Source organism: Arvicanthis niloticus, chromosome 3 (genome assembly GCF_011762505.2).
Source record: "Arvicanthis niloticus isolate mArvNil1 chromosome 3, mArvNil1.pat.X, whole genome shotgun sequence".
NCBI lineage: Eukaryota > Metazoa > Chordata > Mammalia > Rodentia > Muridae > Arvicanthis > Arvicanthis niloticus.
This window is the reverse complement of record NC_047660.1, coordinates 54,511,350-54,532,526: the sequence shown is the minus strand read 5'-3', so window position 1 is coordinate 54,532,526 and position 21,177 is coordinate 54,511,350. Positions and strand designations below refer to the sequence as shown.

Genomic DNA, 21,177 nt, shown 5'->3' with positions numbered 1-21,177 from the left:
CACCTGTGCCTTACAGATCAGGGACGGGTCCTCAGTCAAACAAGTCGCAAGTGCAGTGACTCAGAGCTAAGGGAAGCTCTCCAACCCTCTAGGTAACACACAGTAAACAGCTGCTGGTGAGCACAGGGCCACATGGGAGTGACCCCAACACTCCCAGGCTGAGGCAAGAGACTGACTGTAAGTTCTAAAACGAAACAAAGCAAACCCAGACAACTGAGGAATAAAGCTGGGAAGGAAGCTGTCCTTGGAGGTGTGCTGGGCACTGAAGGCCAGCACAGATAAGGGGCATTTCTCACCTGTCACATCTTCAGGGGACTCTGTACCAAAGAGCTTTGGAAAGAGTAAGTCCCTTGGGGGGAAAAAGCATGTGATGTGCTGCCCTCAAGGCATCTGCAAAAAAAGATGGAAATGATCCATCTATGTGGGTTTGCTGAAAAATAACAGGAATGTTTCCAGAAAGAAACAGCACTCTCCCGAGCCAAGGGTGGAGCTGTGCTTGGAGAACGGAGTCTCTGGGGTAATCTGCTGGGACACATGGGTGCTACTGTTTCGTTCTGGCTTTTAGACATTAGCCTTTAGGATTTAAGAAGGAAGCTGCAGAGAACCACACACCCTGCAGGAGTAGTGGATACATGAAGGCAATGAAAACAGAGAGAATGAAGACCATGGCAGCTGAGGACAAGGAAACCACCAGAAGAAAGAGTCTAGGGAAAGGATCGTGTGTTCTTTGAATTTCCCAAATGGAAATGACATTTGATCCTATACAACATTTTAATGAAATCTGTCAACAATGTTTGAGGGTGGGGGAATCCCCCAATTTGACTTATTCCATGCAGTGGCTACAATTAAATACACTTTCCCCAAGCATTGCAGAGCACACCAGGATGAGATGAGAAACCATGCAGGTATTGTATTATGACAAGATGAGCCAGTGTCCAGAGAGAGTCTGGTTAACCGCTCCTCTGGGCACAAGAGTTCCCAGTGTAATGGGGCTGGAGTGGGCAGCCTTTGCTGTGCCTTCATGGTCCACGGGAGGCACCGCCACAGCTGCCCGCATGCCCCTAAGTGCTTCTCAAACACTGTGTGTGGTAAGTGTTGTAACTTGCTTGTTTGGGTCAGATCCTCCTCTCTTCTTCTACCTTCTCTGCTTCTCTGCCTCCCTCTGAACTTCTTCCCTCCTCCTCCTCCCCATTGCGTGCTTGCCAAGTGTCCTGTTGTGTGACAATAAACCCATAGGGGTGGATAGAGATTACTCACAGACTTAACAGGACAACACAATCTTACCACATTCCTTTCCAACAGCATGAAAATCTAACTAGACACATGAGCAGAGTGGAGGGACACCAGCTGCTCCCCCGACCTCCCCATATAACCACCCACAGACTTGCATTGCCACTGCCCCCCCTCTAACCAGAAGCCGCAGCCAGCCGCCCACCTGCTCGGAGTAGTCGTTCCCGTCCACGTCGTCACTGTTGGAGTGGCCTCCTGGACTCTGTACATCTATCCCATGACTCTCCAGGATTGCTGCTTCTTCGAAAAAAGCAAACAGATCCCTAAATTATCTGCTGCCTCACCATGGCTACAGCATGAGCTTTATGGTGACCAGTCTCTAGTCAGCTTTAAATGGGAGAAGTTCAACTCTGTATAGCTCAGGGTAGAGGTCCAGCTTCTACACACATTACACAACCAACCTGGCTGAAGTACTAACCAGACTGTTGGGTACTTCAGAGAATTTATGATGGTAATAGCTGTCCTGGTGGGGCAGTGCAAAGCATCTGAGAATTGGAATGGCAAGTAAGAAGCATGTGCACAAATGAAATGCAGTCATACTTCTCATGGTGCTGGGCATCAAAACCAGGTCCTTTCCCTCACTGTGCTATCTCAGCCCGAGATACAACTGTAGAAGCTTAAAAACATCTCTTCTCCAAGCTTACCCATTCTGACCTCATCCTTTTACTACAGTTGTGAATAGGAGTTCTTCTTTGTTAGGTGAACACATATCTTCCCTAGGGCACTTTCACATGGTCTCCATCCTCTAGCTTTAGTAAGTTACTGTTGCCAAGGGAACTGTTTGTTTATGGTACACCCCACAGTGTATAGCAGTAACTACACTCTGGAAATGACTAAATCCATGGTTACATTTGTGAAATAGCCTTTATTGCTGTTTTTCCATGTTTCTCGTCTGCTGAATCTCCTCCACTCCAGCTACTGATCAGATGTTTCTAAGTGTGGAGGTCTAGGCTGCACCAGTAACCAGCAGGCTGAGAGATTCACAATTCTTCTCTTAAGACTCCACAGAAATCCTTAATCTGAGCCACACGAGTAATCCATTGTTCGGTGGTTAATTCTACATTCTAGAATATTAAGAGGAACCATCTTTATAATAATTTATAATAAAGTCATTCTTAAAATATAAATAAAATAGTGTAGGTAGCACTCTGACTGTGCTATTAAAAATGCAATGAAGAGAAGTGATGGTGTCTGCTGTTAGGCCTAAGTATTGCGATCATTTAGACTTACAGCTCATAACTGGCCACTCTTAGTGTACTTCTAACCTTCTCATGAGAGAAAGCAGTCTCTCTGATACATTACCGATATTGGCTCTCCTCTTGATCTCCTTCCGTCGATTAGCGAACCAATTATATACTTTCAGAGAGGTAACTCGTTCCAGGTCAGACAGCTTTTTGCCTGTGAATGCATGCAACAAAATTCAGATAATCTGTACCTTGGATCCAAGAGTGAACTGTCCTTAAGAAATACTTCTCTGCTAAAAGTTGCTTTTGATTCTATTTATTGTCAAAATAACAAGATGGGTATAATCTCTTCCACCATTCCTTAGTACCGAGAACACATTAAAAGTATTGTGTGAACAAACATATAAATAAGTGAAAGCACAGCTAGCCACAACTAATAACACAATAAGCTTCAACTCAGGAAGACAATATTAAAAAAATTCTACCAAGTCTACTTACTAGAGTTCTAAATCAGATTATAGAGTCCATGAAGGCACCATTTAATTAACATCACCAAGTGGGTTGTTATTATTATTGTTGTTGTTGTTATATTAAGAGGGGGAGCTGAGATAAGGTCTCTCTGTCCTGGAATTTGCTCTATAGATTAGATTGGCTTGGAAGTCACAGAGATCTGCCTGTCTCTGCCTCCCCAGTGCTGGGATTAAAGGTGTGCACAACCACTAACCAGCTGAGACGGATGTTATTCTTTAAAGAAGTGTACAGATAATAGAAAAATGACTTATCTTAGTTTCCTGGTGTTTTAAGATAGATGTTCTACCTTTTATATAGGATATGAGGTACATGTTGCTTTGAAGGCTAACGGCCATGTCCATGCATGGTTGTGACTGTTCTGGGACACAAGGTACCACTCAGATTAGATTTCAGATTTATTGTCTTGGCCACCACAGTTAATTCCTATGGAGATACCATGCTAACTAGTAATCAGCCATTTGCACAGCCTCCTCCTCTCCTGTCTTCTTGTTTTAAGCTTTTAATCTATATGTGTTTTCCAGAGGAAGCAAATCCCTGCACTGGGATTGTAGGCCTATGTACACATGGTATAGACTCCTTTGAGGGTAGAGCTGAGTGTGTAGGGTAGATATGGCTAGAAGTCAGTTTTCTAAATAAAAGAGATTAGTCCCCCTTCACTGTATAAAACTGAGATTCAGAAGTCTTTAAACCATCAAAACAAGTGACCAAGCAGAAACTAGCTGGTTGTTTTAACGGAATCTCTGAAATTTATGGTTATTTCAGAATTGATAATTTTATGCTAATGTTTAGTAATACAAATCCATAATTTAAAAAAAAAATTAAGGCTTCAAATCTCATGGAGAGTCATTGTGTATGAGCACTTGATTCATGCCACAGTAACATCAGAAGTGCTAGGTAGAGAACACTGGGCTGGGACCTGCATCATAGAGCCAGTGTCCAGACCCCTGCCCACAGCTGAGCTCACGCTGCCCACGCTCAGGCCTCACCTGGTTTCTGGATGACTGCATTGCAAGCGTTGGCGATCTCCTCTCGCTTTGCTTCATCTGGGTACTGGTTCTCATTGAAGTAACTGCAGAGGCAACCGACACAGACACCTCTACTTTAAATGTGCTCATTAAATACGTTTTCTTTAAGACATAACTCTGGTGTAACCAGGATGTTTAGAAGAACTTTCTGACAGAAAGTCTCTGACAGCCTCTACTGTGTTCAGTACGGTAACTACCACCTATGTCCCCACTGTGTACTTGAGAGGAAACTGATGTAAGTAGAGACTGGCCTGTCACTTCGCTGAAATGACTGACGGTGACGGGTGGCCACATGCTGCTCTGCTGCGTGAAGATTCCTCTGAGATAAGCTATGGTTTTGAAGGATCCACCCGGTGATGATCATGTTAACTGAATTAAGCTAGTCAAGGAAAGAAAATATCATGCCTACTCTCACAAGTGGTTCTTTTTATTTATTTTAACTGATATATAAAATTATGAATGCACGTATGATGTGACCTCAGAAGTAAAACTAACTGACTGGGGGACCCAAGAGGAATAATAGGAGAGGAAGGCTGAGAAAAGGAAAGACAGGGAAGGAAGGGGTAAGGTCAGTTATACTATGCATATGTTATTTTAGTATACATGACTAAAGTCACAGAACCACAAGAGCCACGCTACTGAAGACTAGTGTCAACACAACTTTTGCATTTCTGGCCATTTTTTTTTTCCTTTTATAGCAGCAAAAAATGGAAATTACCCAATTATCCACAAATGAGGGGGTGACAGAACAAATTATGGGGCATCTATATTTATACACAGCTATTTTAAAACTAGGAAGAAAATAAGTTAGCACCCTGTCCACTGACCTGAATGGATGTTTACAGCATGTTCCTAAGTGAGAAAAACAATCCACAGAATAATGCATAAGCCAAAATGCCAAAAATGTGAAGATTCCTGATGGCATGTGTGGCAATTCAATAGCAGGCTTAGCAACATGAGGCTTACTCAATCTGTTGTTAGCTATCAGATGCATAAAATATGAGGGGAACAGAGTGCTCATCATTAGTGCTTCTTCTGGCATCTATAAACTTAAAGAAAACTCTCATGGCTTGAGCCTGATTGTCACTGGATTCTCGTCCTGACCATTTCTTCCAGGGTGTCCCTTTCCTGAGAACCAGTCCTATTCCCTCACCACACCTATCAGCACTGGCAAAGACCACCTGCACAGATGTCCCAGAGGACCCTCCCCTTCTAAGACCCCCAACCCGACGCCTACTGCTCTTTCCTCCCTCGATGTCTCTTCATGGATGGCACACCTTCATTCAGTCCGCACTGCCTCACTTCTCCATCGTCTTTTCTAAAACATAAGCCTCACAACTCTTGTCCTTGCCCATATTCTACATGGTCCTTGCTGTTTCCCACAGTGTAAGCATTTCTTCCTGCATGATCCTTGGGTACCAGTATTCACTCTAAGATGCTACCAAGGCACCACTCTCACAGATGCTCTGTGTCCATGCTGTCCGGGCCTCTGTGTTTACTTGAACTAACTTTCTGTTAGGCCATGGCAGACTCACAGCTTCACCTGGAGCAGACTCAGTAACCAGAACCACACTTCAATGGCAGGCAGTTAACTGGAATACACACGAACATCTGAATTGTCACTCAATTGCCTCATTTACCTCAAATTCACCAAATAGATATGAATTACCTAATATGTGCTTGGCACTGTAGGCAAAAAAAAAAAAAAAAAAAAAGAATTGGTTTCTGGTATCAAAGAGCTCACGATGCACTTGAGAGAGAGAGAGATGTAAGTGTACTTGTGGTGAAAGGCTTAGGATTTGTGGACAGTTCTGGGTGTTTAGGATTGTGGGAAGAGTCTGGAAAGACATCATAGAGAAGCCTGAGGTGGGCCTTGAGGACTGACAACTGTAAAGGCGCAGGTGAGGCCATGAGAATCCCAGGCATGGAGAAGAGCAGTGTGTGTTAAGAACTGGGCTTCACGGACAACTCGATGGGATCAGTGCTGGCCTCCATCGTTTCTTCAGAGGGCAAGCCTGCGATGGACTCCCTCTGTCCTCTAAGAATGAAGACCAAGAGCTGACATCAGTGGAAGAGCCTCAGGGGTTTTCAAACAGATAGAACCCCACCTACGCTTTAGGAAGCTAACACATATTATTGCTCCAAATTCTACCTCCATTGCCTTAAGTTCTGAATTAAGTTCAAATTAATTCAAAATTAGTTCTTCATCTCTGCAATCACTAATCTTGAAATTGTTTCTCTTTCTCTAAATAAAAAATAAATGTCTATTACCTCTAGCTACGTCCATTACTTAACTAAATGGCAGACAAGCCAAACTTGTCCGAGAAGAACCTGCCTAGTGAGTTTTTCTGTTCTTGTTCCTGCCCTGCCCATCTCCCACACTGCAGGCAGCACCTTCCTTCTACTCCCATCCTTCTCGGGATGCAATGTGTTCCTGAACACCACAAAACACAGCCAAGTGGTTTCCTTCCTCTGCAATCTGAATTCTTTCATGCCTCACTCTGCTGAACCTTTTTACTCTGAAGTTTCAGCCCTCAAAGCCACAACTGTCACTCTTTCTGCAGATGACCTTGCCTTTGCTGTTATCAGTTTGCTAGATTTTTTAGCTTCTGAGCTGCTAAACTTCTCCAGGCCATTATTCATTTCTTTCTCATAGCTGAGAAAACATAAATCATCCTCCTTTCCAAGGTCAACTTCTCTCCTTCTCTTTGATTGTATCCCCTCTCCTTTTCATTCTAATTTTTCTTGCGTTCTCAGCTTTTTTCTGCCACAGTGTAATAATCTTCTTTCACTGATTTTATGATGCACATTTCTTTATTATTGTGATCTCTGAAGTCAGGACACATTTCCTAACTGGTAGTATCTGAAATTGAATGGTACTGCTTTGCTTTTTCATTCCTCACTGGCATGCACAATAAGGCATGCCTTACAATCAAGACTTGCTAGACCGGATAGAATTCCCCAACTGCTAAAGCCTAAGGTTCCACTTAAGTGACAACTCTGTGGCCAGTATACCTTATAACATTTTAGCCAAATGACCTGAAAGCCCACGACGGGCGCTGGAGTATATGATTAATATTCTTGACACATTTCTTTTTTTTTTGTTTGTTTGTTTTGTTTTTTCGAGACAGGATTTCTCTGTATAGCCTTGGCTGTCCTGGAACTCACTCGGTAGACCAGGCTGGCCTCGAACTCAGAAATCCACTTGCCTCTGCCTCCCAAGTGCTGGGATTAAAGGCGTGCGCCACCACCGCCCGGCTTCTTGACACATTTCTTTAGGTTATATCCCTGTCCTGTTCAAACATTTTCAAAGGTTTACTATGAATGCTTAGAGCATGTCCCTCCCCTAATAGCTGCAGTCACTGCCATTTAGGTAAGAAGCCTGTGCCCCTTTCCTGGCAGAACATCTGCCCTTTGCCTCCCTCCAATACTAATCTGGTCTATCTCCCAGGGCACAAGTTTTCTTTCCCCAGTGAGTCCTACAGGAGCTCATCTGTCCTTCCTCATAGCTCTTCCATCTTGTACCTGCTCCTCTTCCTGACGCCAGGGTGCAAGTCAGACTCAACCTCAGCCATCTCACAAATGCTGGGACTGCAGGCCTGGACTGCTCAGCCCAATACCAGAACACACAGCTGTCAGAAGCCTTTATCTCTGAGGAGCAAGACAGATGATGCACAGAGCAGGAAATAAGATGCCGGTGACACAGTAGCATGACTGACTCTCACAATCTACTTCATGGAATTCTCTGCAGAGTTTTGAAATGAACAGACACCATTTTTATAATAAAAGGACCTTAGGGAACACTGAAATAATTAAGAACTAGTTTGATGATTAATATAAATCTGAAAACAATTTATGCTCTAAAGTGGATTGGGATCAGGTAGAAGGCATTACTGTTGTGACTGCAGTAACTAATAGAAAAAAAGCCATAATGGCTTTGGATGCTAAATTAAAATTTTTCAGTTATTCATTGCATAATGTCTTCTACTGAGTCAAAGTTTTAGTGTTCACAATTACTCTGTGTTTCCAGGCTTTGATTTTATACACTGAAGACTGGAGTAAAGAAGACCCCAGTAACTTTTCCCAAATCAAGAGTATTTAGTCATATAGCTTAAGCCTAATTTTTTTTTACGTAACCTTTTTTTTTTTCTGTTAAAAATCTGTTTTTTTTTAAAAATAAAATTATACCTATGATGTTTGCCTATGGGTATGTCTGTGAATCATATGTGTGCAGTGCCTGCAGAAGTCAGAAGAGGGCCGTGGACCCTGGAACTAGAGTTACAGATGGTTGTGAGCTGTCATGTGGGTGCTAGGAAATGAACGAGGGCCCTCTAAAAGAGCAGCCGATACTGTTAACTACAGACCAGCCCCTGCTGTTTGTATGATTAAGACATTTTCTGCTCAGCCTCACTGCTGAGCTCTGGCTAACATTTAAAGAATTAACACTAATTCTTCTTAAATCATTCCAAAAGCTAAAGAGGAAGAAGCTTTTCTAAATTCATCTTACAAGACCTGCATTGTCCCAATACTCTGAAGCCCAAAGACACAAGAAAAACAAAACAAATAAAAACCTCCTCCCATAGTGTGAAGGACAAAACTATATGGTCATCTTACTGGGTGCACAAAAGAAATCTGGTAAGATTCCAATATCCCTTCATGGCTAGCACCTATCATTTCTTCAACAGGAGATGAAGTAAGCTTGTGATGATGGATTGGGTCATATCCATCACTTCTTCTGGGGAATCTTAGGTTTTATCTAGCAACCACTGTATTCCATTCAACTTCCACCAGTTAAAAAATACTCAAACCAAAATCAAATAAATATAAGGCTTGAAGTCATAAGATCATTAGGAGGCAAAGTAGAAAGTGTTATAGGACATCAGAATAAACAAGTACTTCCTGGCTGAGACTCCCAATATGATAGGAAATAAAAAGACAACTGGGTGGCAACAGAGTGGAGAGAGTGCTCTAGAATCAGAGAAAACACCTGATAAGGACAGACATACAAAACATAAGGAACTCTCACCCCACACTGGGCAGTAAGGTTACATGCCCATAGTTACTAGTCTAATGAACAAAAGCCCTGGGTCTTCCCACTATGTACTTGGTGAGAGGGAATGCTGTTTAGACAAAGGGAAGTGTCACAGAAAAAAATGAGCAGTTTTCCAGTTACTCACAGGAGGAGTCTGGTTGGCATGGCAGAAACTAACAAATGTGTATCTGTTTACTCAAGAAATGTGTGAATAAAGAAATATAGAAGGAATGTAAAAAGGAGTCTGTGCTGAATGAAAGCAGAGGCTCTAAGCAAGGCTTCTGGCGGAACCAGCACCAGCTCTTCCAGCAGAGAGACAGCTTCAGGGTCCCAGCATGCTCCACGGTGTTTGTTTCAGATATGTTTGGTGGTTTTAGCAGTGGAGACATAGATGACCACAATTATATCAGAACAGCATTTCTTTTAAACTATATGTGACCAAACTGGACTATCAAGGAAGTCAGCAAATAGGCTAATGTCTGTAATTTCTTAATTATGCATTTAGTCATCCTGTAACAAAGCCCTAGTTTCTACTAGACAGCTGACAATCAGGGGTGGCAAAGATGAACCAGAGAGAACTTCCAAGTGTGGTCAGAGCAGACAGAGGTAAATATAAAACTGTAAAGGGAAGCCCAGTACTGTAGGTCCAGCAAACACTACTGTAGCAGACGAGAGCTAATAGCGGTACAGGGTCTGAAGGAAAGAGTGGGCGCTTTCAGGGCAGGGATTTGGGCACAGTGAAATGATGAGAGGCAAAGTAAAGGAATCCTAAGGAGCCTGTGGCACTGAAATCGGGAGGGAGTCCAATAAGCCTGAGTGTGTGGTGCTTGACATGGGGCAGCAGATCAACATGGAGAAAAGACAAAGTCCATGTTGTGAAGTGAAGAACGAACCCTTTAAGGATCTTGGAGCCATGGTTTAAAGTAGTGACATCTGAGGGTCAAAGTTGTTTTGTAGAGCAGCATTTCCTGTGGTGATAGACACAGAAGCCACATGTGTAACTGTGGCAATAGCTAAGGAGAAGTCATGAAGGCATGGAGACAGAAGAGGCAGGACCCATCCAAGGGGTACTCACACGGCCTTATGACAGACAGTCCTGTAGCATGAGCCATTATTTGCCTTCTGGCTTTTCTAGATTTTTTTTTTTTTTTTTGGTTTGCTTTTTGTGAAACAAACAAACAAACAAACAAACAAACATTTCTAGGGTAGGAGAGAGCTTGGCTGCTAGTTTCTAAAGGAGACACAAATCAAACACTAGAACTTCACTCTTCTTTCTATTGGAAATGCTTATAGTCGTAGACTTTCTGCAATACACAAAAGGGAAAGGAATGCAAGCACATGCCTGTGGATAGCAATATAAAGAGACAGCAAACTTCAAGGACACCGTCAGCTGAGCGACCAGTGCACAGCTTCCCATAGAGAAATCACATGACTGTTTTGTTGCACGATGAAGGGTAAAAATGGGAAGATAATGTACACGAAATGAGAAGCCATAAGCTAAGAACAAAGGACAATGCCCCTGAAGCACTGTTGTTCCAGTAACTCTTAAATCACAGAAGCCAGAGAACTTTTTGCTTTGTATCTTGAGAATACAGAAAAAATAGAGACCAACCCTAGGAGAGGATAAAGCCAGATGTACTGGAATGTCACTTTGTGTCCACATGCAAGCTACCTCTGCAGAAGATCCACAGCGTCACTCTTAGTTATCTAGAATTAGCTTTCAGGATTGTTTCCTACTACCCATAATTCCATGTGGGTTTCTTCAAACGACACCAACATTAAGCCAGCCTACATGCTATGAAGTTTAATCGTCCCACCTCCTATTTGAGAGCATCTACGTGTGAAATGATCTTTAGCAATAAAACAATTAAAATGTCTTCCTTTCTTAGGCTTGTTTTTATACAGTGGGGTAAAGGCAGTGCTAAGGGAGAGGTGAACAGTGTTGAGGGAGAGGAATGGAGGCATCATTATGTTTACCTCCAATTACATATGCTATATGCACATGAAAGTGGGTGCATATATACATATCCATACCCTGTGGAGGTTGATAATGCTCCCCTCCAAGAGCCAAAGACTAACACAAACCCTACTACCAAGCATGAGAAACATCCTTTTAAATTGTTGCTCAGTGATTTCAAGCAACTTCCAAAATAATACAGGTTATTGCTGTTGTCCTTAGTTGCTTCCCAGAATCTAAAGGTAAGTTCCTATTGCTGAGGATACTCTGGACTCTGGAGACAGGACTTGAAAGAACTGAACTGGATCTGACCCAGAATCGTCCTCCCTGTGGTCTAGGTTTCATAGTACTGGAAAGTGCTATGCAAGCTGCCAAGATAGAAAAGCAATCAATAGTTCTGCCCAGCTAAGACAACAATGAGTCACAACAAAGACCAACATGACAAGATATACTCAAGGTGCAACAGTGGCACTTATATCTTGGTGATAACCAATAGCTGTCTAGTTGTACTTATGGACCATTTAATGGGACGGAATCCTTGTCTGCTAATGTAAACACACTCAACTACCTATGGCTGGTGAGCCCACAGAACCTACAACCTACTGCAGAATTCCCAATACTTACTCTTATACCCACAGATAGATATACCTTTCACTCTTCATTAAAGAAGCTTCTTTTTGCAGGAGATGGTGACGATTACAGAAAGCTCCAACTGGTCAAAATGCAGATAACATTTAATTGGGTCCTCAGCCCCAACCGATACATCTATACCGTAGCCCTTATACTTATGACTCAGCAAACATCAAGGACAAAGGGGATTTTAATGCCACAGGAGACCAAGATGTTTGCTTTGAGATTATATCTTCTACATATGACATGGAAGCTGTACCCATGAAATCTCAACAATATGGTAGCGCAAACATGACCTAAACAATGACACCAGCAGTTGGCATGCCAACAGGAATAAGGGAGATCTCACAGGGCCCCAGCCCTAGAAGCTATCTGTCATCAGTGACTGCTGAAATGGAGAGAACCAGGTTTCCTCAGGGATGAGTCCCAGGTTATCCAAGACCACTGGTCAGCTCTAAAAATATATACATATGAGCAATGTTAAATGGATTCAGCAGTTTACACACACACACACACACACACACACACACACACACACACAGAGTGTAAACAATAAAAATTAAAGAAAAAGAAGAAACCAGTAGAGATAATGCACGGAAGTAGGCAGAGGGTGTGGCGATGAAGGGACCAGTAGGGGAGAAGCAGAATATGACAACAGGGGATAGAAGATGATCAGAGTGTATGATATACATGTATGAATTGTCAAAATGAAATCTACTATTTTGCACAATTAATAAATTATAATAGGAATAAAAAATCTTATTGTACATGGTAACTACACACAAACAATTAAAAAGACCAGAATTTCTCATATAACTAGTGGCCAGTTAGAAAACTTAACACAATAACTATCTTGCTTATATTATCTATCTCTTACTATTTAAGAGAGCAAGATAAATGAAAATTAAAATAAAATGCCTAACAAGAAAATCAGAGTGAGCCAGGCATGTAGAGATCAGACTAAGGTGGAAGTAGAAGAAACGAGTTCCAGGTCATATTCAGCCTCACAGTGAGCCTGAAGCTGAAGTCAGGTGGGGCTACTCACACCTATAATCCCAGCACTTGGGAGGCTAAGGCAGGAGGACGTCATTGCAAGCCTAGCCTGAAGACACACAGTGAATTGCTCTCTCAAAACAAGCAAGCAAGTAAGCAGGCTTCTGTCAAATCAGCCCACTTGCTTCTCCACATATTCAGTCAGCATGATGTATGTGTGCTATCTTGAAGCAAAATAAACTAAGCAATCTGGCCACTGTGGCCATAACTTCCTGAATTCATCTGATCTTAGTTGAAGTTAGGCCCAGAATAGAAGCCAGTTAAATATCCATAAACCATAGCATATTCTCATGGTAGTATTCATAATAAAATTATATTTTAAAAGTCATGTAATGATAGTTAATATAGAATTACACAGCTGGTATAAGTCTCTGATGCTTGAAAAGGTGTGTCCATAACACACAGAGATACGACTGAAAACACATTGTTGACGACCACCGAGAGCGAGCATGAGAGCTCATTTCACTCTAGATCTTCTTGTATTTCCTCACATTTTACACACTACCCATACAGTAACTTTATAATGCAAAATGCAATATTTGAAAAGAAAGTCTGATACCTTATGACGTGAGAGAAGTGCACTTTTACATAATTATTATTAAATAATAAAGTTTGTAGCTCGCCTTGTACCTTTTAGCAACATTTGATAGAATGTTTCACAAACGCACTAGAGTTCGATAAGCAAAAGCCATCCTGCACTAATGCCTTTTTACAGATGAGCTCATTTTGAATTCTATGGGCAGAATAGAATAAATAACAGCTCTCCCCACGTCAACCTTTTAAAAGGTATACGTGAAGAGAAAAGCTAAAATATAAACACATTCTGTTCCAGAGGAAGCTGTATGTTTACACGGTTTGGCACACCTTAAAACTTCAGAACAGAAAAGCTTATAAAAGGAGAGTTTTAAACAGAAAACTTAGTATTGGCCTGTGAATAGATTAAAGACACAAAAAGATGGCTTCTCAAATCCTCATTCATAAATTCATATGGAAGTCACAGCACAGACCATTTTGGATTTAGACAGACTGCAGAGCAGACCCTGGCAAGGAATCAAAAACCTTTGAGTTGTAAGGAAACATCATGAGGTCAGCTCCTTCCACCTGTAGTAAGGGTATGAACTTCACAGATGGAGCTTCCGAGGAGAAAGAACTATCCTCCTCAAGGTCATGACCTGCAGCTCAGGTATCCGGGACACAGCTCACTGGCTCAAAGGCCTAACAGGAATGCCCACTGCTGAGTAAAGATAGGCCACTGTTTCTGACTTCATTAAGATATGCAATGCAAATCCCCAAAGATGAACCAAGTAGCTTAAGGCCCTGCCAATCTCAGTTAGAGTTAGTATTGGCTGTGAGCTGGGACTCAAACTCAGGTCTTCAAGAGTGAGTAACCTCTCCTGCCCTAATCTGAACTTTGAATGTGTGGCATGTCACCAAAGCAATACAACAAAATAATCTGCATGAGGCACTATATTATACTCAGGATTTCTATAGTGCATAGGTTTCCAAGCACAGTTTAAAGAGGACATACATTTTGTACCATGAAACTCAGCAGGATATTGAAGCTTCTTCAACCAAAAGACAAGCAAGTAGAATACTTACTCTTGAGTCCATATCTTGCCACAGCCACAAGCAAGCCCCATGTAAACTGTAATCTTAGGGTCTAACACTCTTTCCCACATTATAAAAAGAACCAAGATCGCCTTTGATCCTGCCTGTTATATAGTATCCCCTAGTATCTACCACAGGACAGATACAAAGTAATCGCTGGAATATTTGAATCCTAAAAAGAAAAGGCTCACTTGTTTTCCACAGTTTTCAGTTAGTCACAAGCTGATCTCCCTCTGTGCCAGTGTTTACACATCTAAAGTTTACATTCTGTTGAAGCTGTCATACCTCACAGTGACTCTCATGATACTAAGAGTCACCTAATTGTGCTGTTTCTTTGTAGACTATGGCTTCAGAGGGCATGAAGAGCACAGGCTGTCTGTTCTATTTAATTGTCAAGGACTAGAGAAACAGGGGTGTACCACTGTTTGTTAAAAATAACAACTGCTGCCAAAGCATCCACAAGAGAACAGGGAAGACTTTTAATCCACCTCAAAAGCATCATGATAATTTCTCTTTTAGCTATTTCTGTTTGACCAGAAAGGAACCAGGAAGTATAATCTGCCAATTTTAAAATGCATTTAAGCACAGTTCATCTTCTTATTGGCTATGAGAAATGGATTGGGATAGCTTTACTTGTCAATAAGTGGCAAAGTTTTGTTGTTTTTCCTCAAATAGTCTAATGGATTGAAATGAGGTCATGTCCAGGCTCCTGCTGTCTCATGTAAATGCTAAGGACTTCCTTCTCTTTGTAGAGGCACAGGAGGTGCAGCTCATTCCGTTCCACTCGAGTAATTCCACAAGGGTATGGGAGAGGAGAAACTCATTTTAAAATTCAACTTCCAGTACCTATTAATTCCAAAATTTATAGTTTATTCCCCCAGCATTTCCTATTCTCAACCAGCGCTGACATTAGGAAATGGGGGGGGGGGGAGGAGGAAGAGGAGCTGATGGCAAAACAATATTGGGGAGGCAGAGGACATGCACTGTGAGTCCTCACTCACTGCAGAGCAGAGCTCAGGAGCTCAACCCTGCCACCACAGTACAATGGCCAAGGAATGGAAAGACAACAATAAACAGTATCTTCTGAGTCACTTTTGTTGGGAGCCACCTTGCTTGAACATTAACTGCTTTGTCAGCTATACTGCTTACTGGCACAAAGTCTTGGCCTCTATGGGAAAGTACTAACCCAGTTGAGAACAAATAGCTATAGATCTTGTGGATAGGTAGCCCAGTTGAGAACAAGTAGCTATAGATCTTATGGACAGGTAGCCTCTGTGGGAAAGTACTAGCTTAGTTAAGAACAAATAACTATAGATCTTATGGACAAGTACCTAGCAACCTGTTCTGCTCTGTCCTTTTGCTGAACTTTTCACCCAGCCAACATCCTGTTCTTGAGAACACCTGTGCTCCCCAGAGACAAAGCGACACTACGTCACCCCCCCTACCCCATATCCTGCTTCTATGAGCATATAACCTGTGTGGGAACAATAAAAATTTGACAGTTTGATCAGACCTCTTGACTTGCTGTCTGTTCTTCATGTCCCTTATCCCCCCATTCTCTCTTTCAGGTGGTCTCCCAGTCCCCATTCACCACCCCGCGGGCCGGGCAACTTTAGTGGGGGTAACCTTAAATCCTTCATTAGTACTTACTTATGAACTGATCTAATGGCCTGAAATTTTTGAAGAAAATTGAAAGATCCTATGCTCCTCTGTGCCTCCTCTGAGCCTGGTATGTCTGGAGTAGATATGGGCTAACGGTTCCTAATGCTGCTGAGGCTGTGGGACTCCTTACCTACTCATTCAGTCACATTCACGTTACCCTTGGAAGCATTAGCCTTCACGACCAGTGGCATGCAGCTTATTTGCCTGCCGAGTCTAATAAAATGCTTGCCTGAAGCATATAAAACATGCTACTGAAATGCCGGGTAAAATACACTGAGCAGATGGGGGATAATTCTTTTTGGCAACGGTACTGTCTAAAATTCCATCGTGACAATACACCTTAATACCAAGTTGGCGAATTTTTAAATTTTTATAAATAACAATGTCCCTTTATAATATAGGAACATAGTTAGAAGATTTTTAGATTTAGCATGGCTGGATTGCCAAGTTATTTCCTTCCATGTATAGAAAAGGGAATCTGTCAGGCTCTGACTTCAGAAAGGAAGTATGGACAGCCTTTTCAAGCCAGTTTCAAATTTTAAATTCCTATGCTGTCCTATAAACCAACTACCACTCGAACCATAATCTTAGGTCATAAGGCATTGAAAAAACAAAAACACTGCCTTTGGTTTATATGTGGGAGGGAAGTGGCAAAGCAGATGCCTTGGAAAATGGAGGAGGAAAGAACAAGTGATCAGAACCCACTGTGTCAGGGATGCAAGTTGAAATGCCCAGAAAGCCAAGCTTGTAGCTGTGGGTGCAAGATCACTTGCCATTCTAGCCTGACTCAACAAATGCTCACAGCACTGCACTCCTGCTGCTGGTGTAGAGTGAAAAATTATAAAGGCCATTTTATGAAATATGTGTAGATTTTTCACCTTACAGAACTCGGAACTGAAAATAAGATTTCAGGCCTTCACATTCCAGGTGAAGGACACTTGCTGGATTACATTCCCCAAGCCTCGCCCAAGGCAGGAAGGCATTCCTGACTACAGATAAAGATGCTACCACCTAGGTGGGGCCATAGCCCTATAGCTGGAAAAAGTAAAGATAGTAATCTGAAATGGCAGGATAGGACACAATAGCATGGTGAAAACCACATTTTTGAGAAGAATGAGTGTGCACAGTGATCTCACATGACTCTAGATCATTTGGGCTGGATTCTCTGAAATGTTCCACTGTTCTTGGTTACCCCTTCCTTGGTCTTCCCAGTGCTATGTTCAAAATTTGTAAAACAACCAATCGTGTTAAGCGCGCGAAAATGCAACCATTCATGTGTAAGCGCGTGAAAATGCCTTCCTCCCCCGACCCCATGCTATAAAAGACCCTTTAACCCACCACACAGGGCCAAAAACCCTGCTCTTGGAGCTAAAGAGCTTGTCGTTTTTGACCGCCGGCTCCTTCCCTAATAAACCTCTGCTGATTGCATCCAGGTATGGTTTCTTGTGATTTTTGGGTGGTCGCGATTTCCGGAGGCTTGAGGAAGGGTCTCCCAAGTATGGGGGTCTTCACTGGCATGGCCTGCCTTCTCTCAACCCACTGAAGCATCCTGCTCATAACCACAGGAAGCAGCTTCCGGGTTTCTGTAGTGTTTTCTTTCCCCCTGTTCTGGTGGCCAATCTCCTGTGGTCCCACCCGCCATCCACTGCTGCTACAGGACCAGAGCTTTTTTTTTTTTTTTTTTTTTTTTGAGTTTTTTGAGACAGGGTTTTTCTGTGTAGCCTTGGCTGTCCTGGACTCACTTTGTAGACCAGGCTGGCCTCGAACTCAGAAATCCGCCTGCCTCTGCCTCCCAAGTGCTAGGATTAAAGGCGTGCGCCACCACCGCCCGGCCCAGAGCTTTTCAATATGCCTCAGCAGTGTGCAATGTTCCCCAGAGGAGAGTGAATGATAAGGCAATCTGGGTCATGCAAGCTTCTCCTTGCATCCCCAACCCCCACCAAAAAAGAGATGAAGTCCTCCAGTATACCTTCAAACTCTAGGCTCAGGTGATTTTGTCTCAACTTGACATACACCTGGAACAGCTCATAGAGACCACTATGTTCTGTTTGAACTGTTTTCATTTTAAAAGAAAGGCACAGCAGAATTTAACTGGTTGAAGCGACAACTTCATAAAATTTCAGCTAAATAAAATCACCCTGAAAATTATTAATATATATTATTATTGTAATTTAGATTTTATTTACTTATTTTAGGAGGAAGGTGCATGTGGAGGTCAGAGGTCAACCTGCATGAGTTGACTCTCTCCTTTCACTATGTGAGTACCAGGGATCACATTTAGGCTGTCAGGCTTGGTGGTAGGGGCCTTCAATCACTGAGCCATCTCATTGGCTCTAATTTCTTTCTTTTTTATCTTGATCATGTAGTGGAAGGAAGAATACAAGCTATTAAACACACAGCACATATGCCCTTTAAACATTTAATAGTCATGAAATCACTGTACTCATACAGATAGCTATCATCATGTTTTAAATTTTTTCACTTATTTTTATGTAGTGTGGGTGTTTTACCTACATGTATGCCTGTGTACGATATGCGTGCCCAGTGCCGTAGAGGCCAGAAGAGACCCTGGCATGTAGTTATAGACAAGTGTGACCCACCATTTGGGTGCTGAGAATGGAACCTTAGTCCTCTGAAAGAGACGTTCTTAACTCCTGAGCCACCTCTCCAGCCCCATGGTCATTACAATGGTCATTTTTTAGCAAGTGACTTGCCTATGGATACCTAGAACATATCTAGTATGTATTCCTAATTACTATACCATCAGACACCAAACAAAAAAGAAAAAATTACAAAAATATAAACTCAACATTTAAAGCAAATAATTTAAATTTTATCATGTTTTTCCATCTTCCTCTTTCTGCACACACATCTTCTGCTTTATTACTAGTACTTGAGAATTACTGTTTTTTGAGACAGTCTCCCTCACAGTGTAGGTTAGCCTGAACTTGGCATGCCTTCCAGGCTCCTCCTGCTTCAGCCTCCTGCGTGCTGGAATGACAGGCTGGCACCATGACCCAGATTGCCTTATGCTTTATTGTGATAACACAACTGCCCCATCTGCTTCCCATCACTTCCTTTACATTCCCTCATGTTTACTGAGCCAGGACCACCCCTTGCTGTGGCATTCCACTTAGTAAATTCACTATTATTGATGTAGCCACTTGCTAAAAAGCAATCAAACTTAAATGTAAAGAGCTAAAAACACTCATTTTTTTTCTCAATGTTAACTAACTTGCCTCTGAGATTTAGAAGCTTAAGAGATACTTTCTTCAGCAGGTTCACTCAATTCAGCAACAAAAGAATAATGAAAAAGATGAAATATTCTTTGTGATTGTTTTTTTTTTTAATTTATTTATTTATTTTATGTAAGTACACTGTAGCTGTCTTCAGTCACCCATATGAGGGCATCAGATCTCATTATGGATGGTTGTGAGCCACCATGTGGTTGCTGGGATTTGAACTCATGACCTCTGGAAGAGCAGTCAGTGCTCTTAACCACTGAGCCATCTCAACAGCCCCATTCTTTGTGATTGTAATAAAAGTTTTAGGAACAAAATTAAAAATAAGAGAAGTCAATTTTTATCTAAGTAAGTAGTAAGTCATGAGTTTGTAGTTTTCTCATGTAATAAAAAAATTAGCAATTCTAAGCATCTAGATGAAGTGGGAGGTGAACAATGACGTCTTTGCCACTTGAGACTGTAACACTCAAGACAGTTCATTACGATACATCTGTAAACACTGACATTGAGAGGACCTCTCCACAAGCTGATTGCTGAAGGCAACATTAACAGACTATCAGGATATGCAGGAAAAGGGACTTCTGACAGAGACCATTCTCTGGGATGACAGCTCTCCAGGGTTAGTCTGCTCATGGTACCCAGGCCAGACCAGTCTGCAGCTAGAGAGCTTAGTCTCTGCACATGCTACTCTCCAGTCCATGCCTGGTGAGGAATTCACTGAAACTATAAGTAAAAAGAGACAGGCACGAGACTGACCAAAACCTTACACTAACAAACTGTCCTGCGAAGAATTCCAAAATGCTAAAGACTAAGGGAATGAAATTACAGAACCCTCAAACAACATTCCAGAAACATGCTTTATGAGCCAATTGATCTCTTCCATACTAATTCTCCCAGGAGGCAATAATACACTGTGTAAAATGCATCTGTGTGTCAGACACGTCTCACATGCAGATTACACGCACGTTAGGTTCAGGGCAGGGACACCAAGTTTAGAGCTTTGATTTAATTTGTGTTTGCCATAACACTGTGGCTGCAATGCTATTTTTGCTCACGACAGCAGTTATTCCAAGAACCTATTTTTGGATACTTGAATTTCAGGGGAAGGAGACACTTACACTCAAGCTTGTTTTCAGTGTTGGTTCCTTGGCTTCTGGGGCAAGTATTTTAAATTAACTTCTTAAAAGTTATTTTGTTGATTTCAAAGGTCAAAAAAACAAAATTCATTTTCCTTATAATTCCCGGGCACTATGTTTACTGGTGGGTTTTTATTTTGTTTTGTACTATTTACAGAAAATGAACGTGACAGAAACAACCCAACAACAAAAACATATTGAAGATAAACTGCTCCATACAACAAACACATGCACTAGAATCTGAATGCACAAATACACTCGTCTGTATCTTCTTGGACAGTCAAACCCAGTCATTCATACATCCACTCAATAGACAATGTCAGTCACTCCTGCAGTTACTGCTGAGCCTGGTCAAAGCTTCCCCAAAGCTGTTGCTTTTTCCTATCTTTCTTAACTGGGTTAGAGAACCTGTGGTGTGGTTTAGAAACTTCTTTTATCTTCTTCCTTTGATATGAAACAGGGGTAGGAACAGTAGCCAGGCCTCATGCTCAGTGTTCCAGCCACAGACACACGATACACCTTTTCAGGATACCAGATCCTGAAAGGCACTTAGGGAGAGTATACTGGGGCCTGGCTCCTAGGCTGCAAGCCCCAGAAATCAAGTCCAGCTTGCACGATCTCTTTTTTCACCGAGAGCCGTTTCTGATCTCTCTCCCCACACTGCCTCATTACCTGAATGAGTGAAGGGCAGGTTTTGGGAAGTCCCAGTTTTCATCTCACACTATCTGCAGATATAGGACTATCAAATGTATAACATTTTCCATCTTGAGGATATAAAAACCTAAGCCTAGCTTATTGGTAATATATAGCAAAAGTTTAGTAAGATC

At 42.0% G+C, this 21,177-nt stretch overlaps 1 protein-coding gene across 16 annotated transcripts in view; it reads right to left on the bottom strand.

The window, feature by feature from the left end:
• Hmbox1 (homeobox containing 1) overlaps positions 1-21,177 on the bottom strand; it is a 133,452-nt gene that overhangs the window by 12,641 nt on the left and 99,634 nt on the right. For 4 of the 16 annotated variants that reach the window (XM_076930845.1, XM_034497359.2, XM_076930849.1 and 1 more), the window contains 4 exons: positions 3,992-4,074; positions 2,593-2,688; positions 1,436-1,530; positions 1,140-1,211 (listed from right to left, as the gene is read on the bottom strand). In XM_076930845.1, coding sequence (XP_076786960.1) covers positions 1,140-1,211; positions 1,436-1,530; positions 2,593-2,688; positions 3,992-4,074 — 346 coding nt within the window. Of the gene's footprint in view, positions 1-296; positions 391-896; positions 1,212-1,435; positions 1,531-2,592; positions 2,689-3,991; positions 4,075-21,177 lie in introns of those variants that run through there. The other 12 variants (XM_034497349.2, XM_076930851.1, XM_034497356.2 and 9 more) reach the window with 8 other exon arrangements.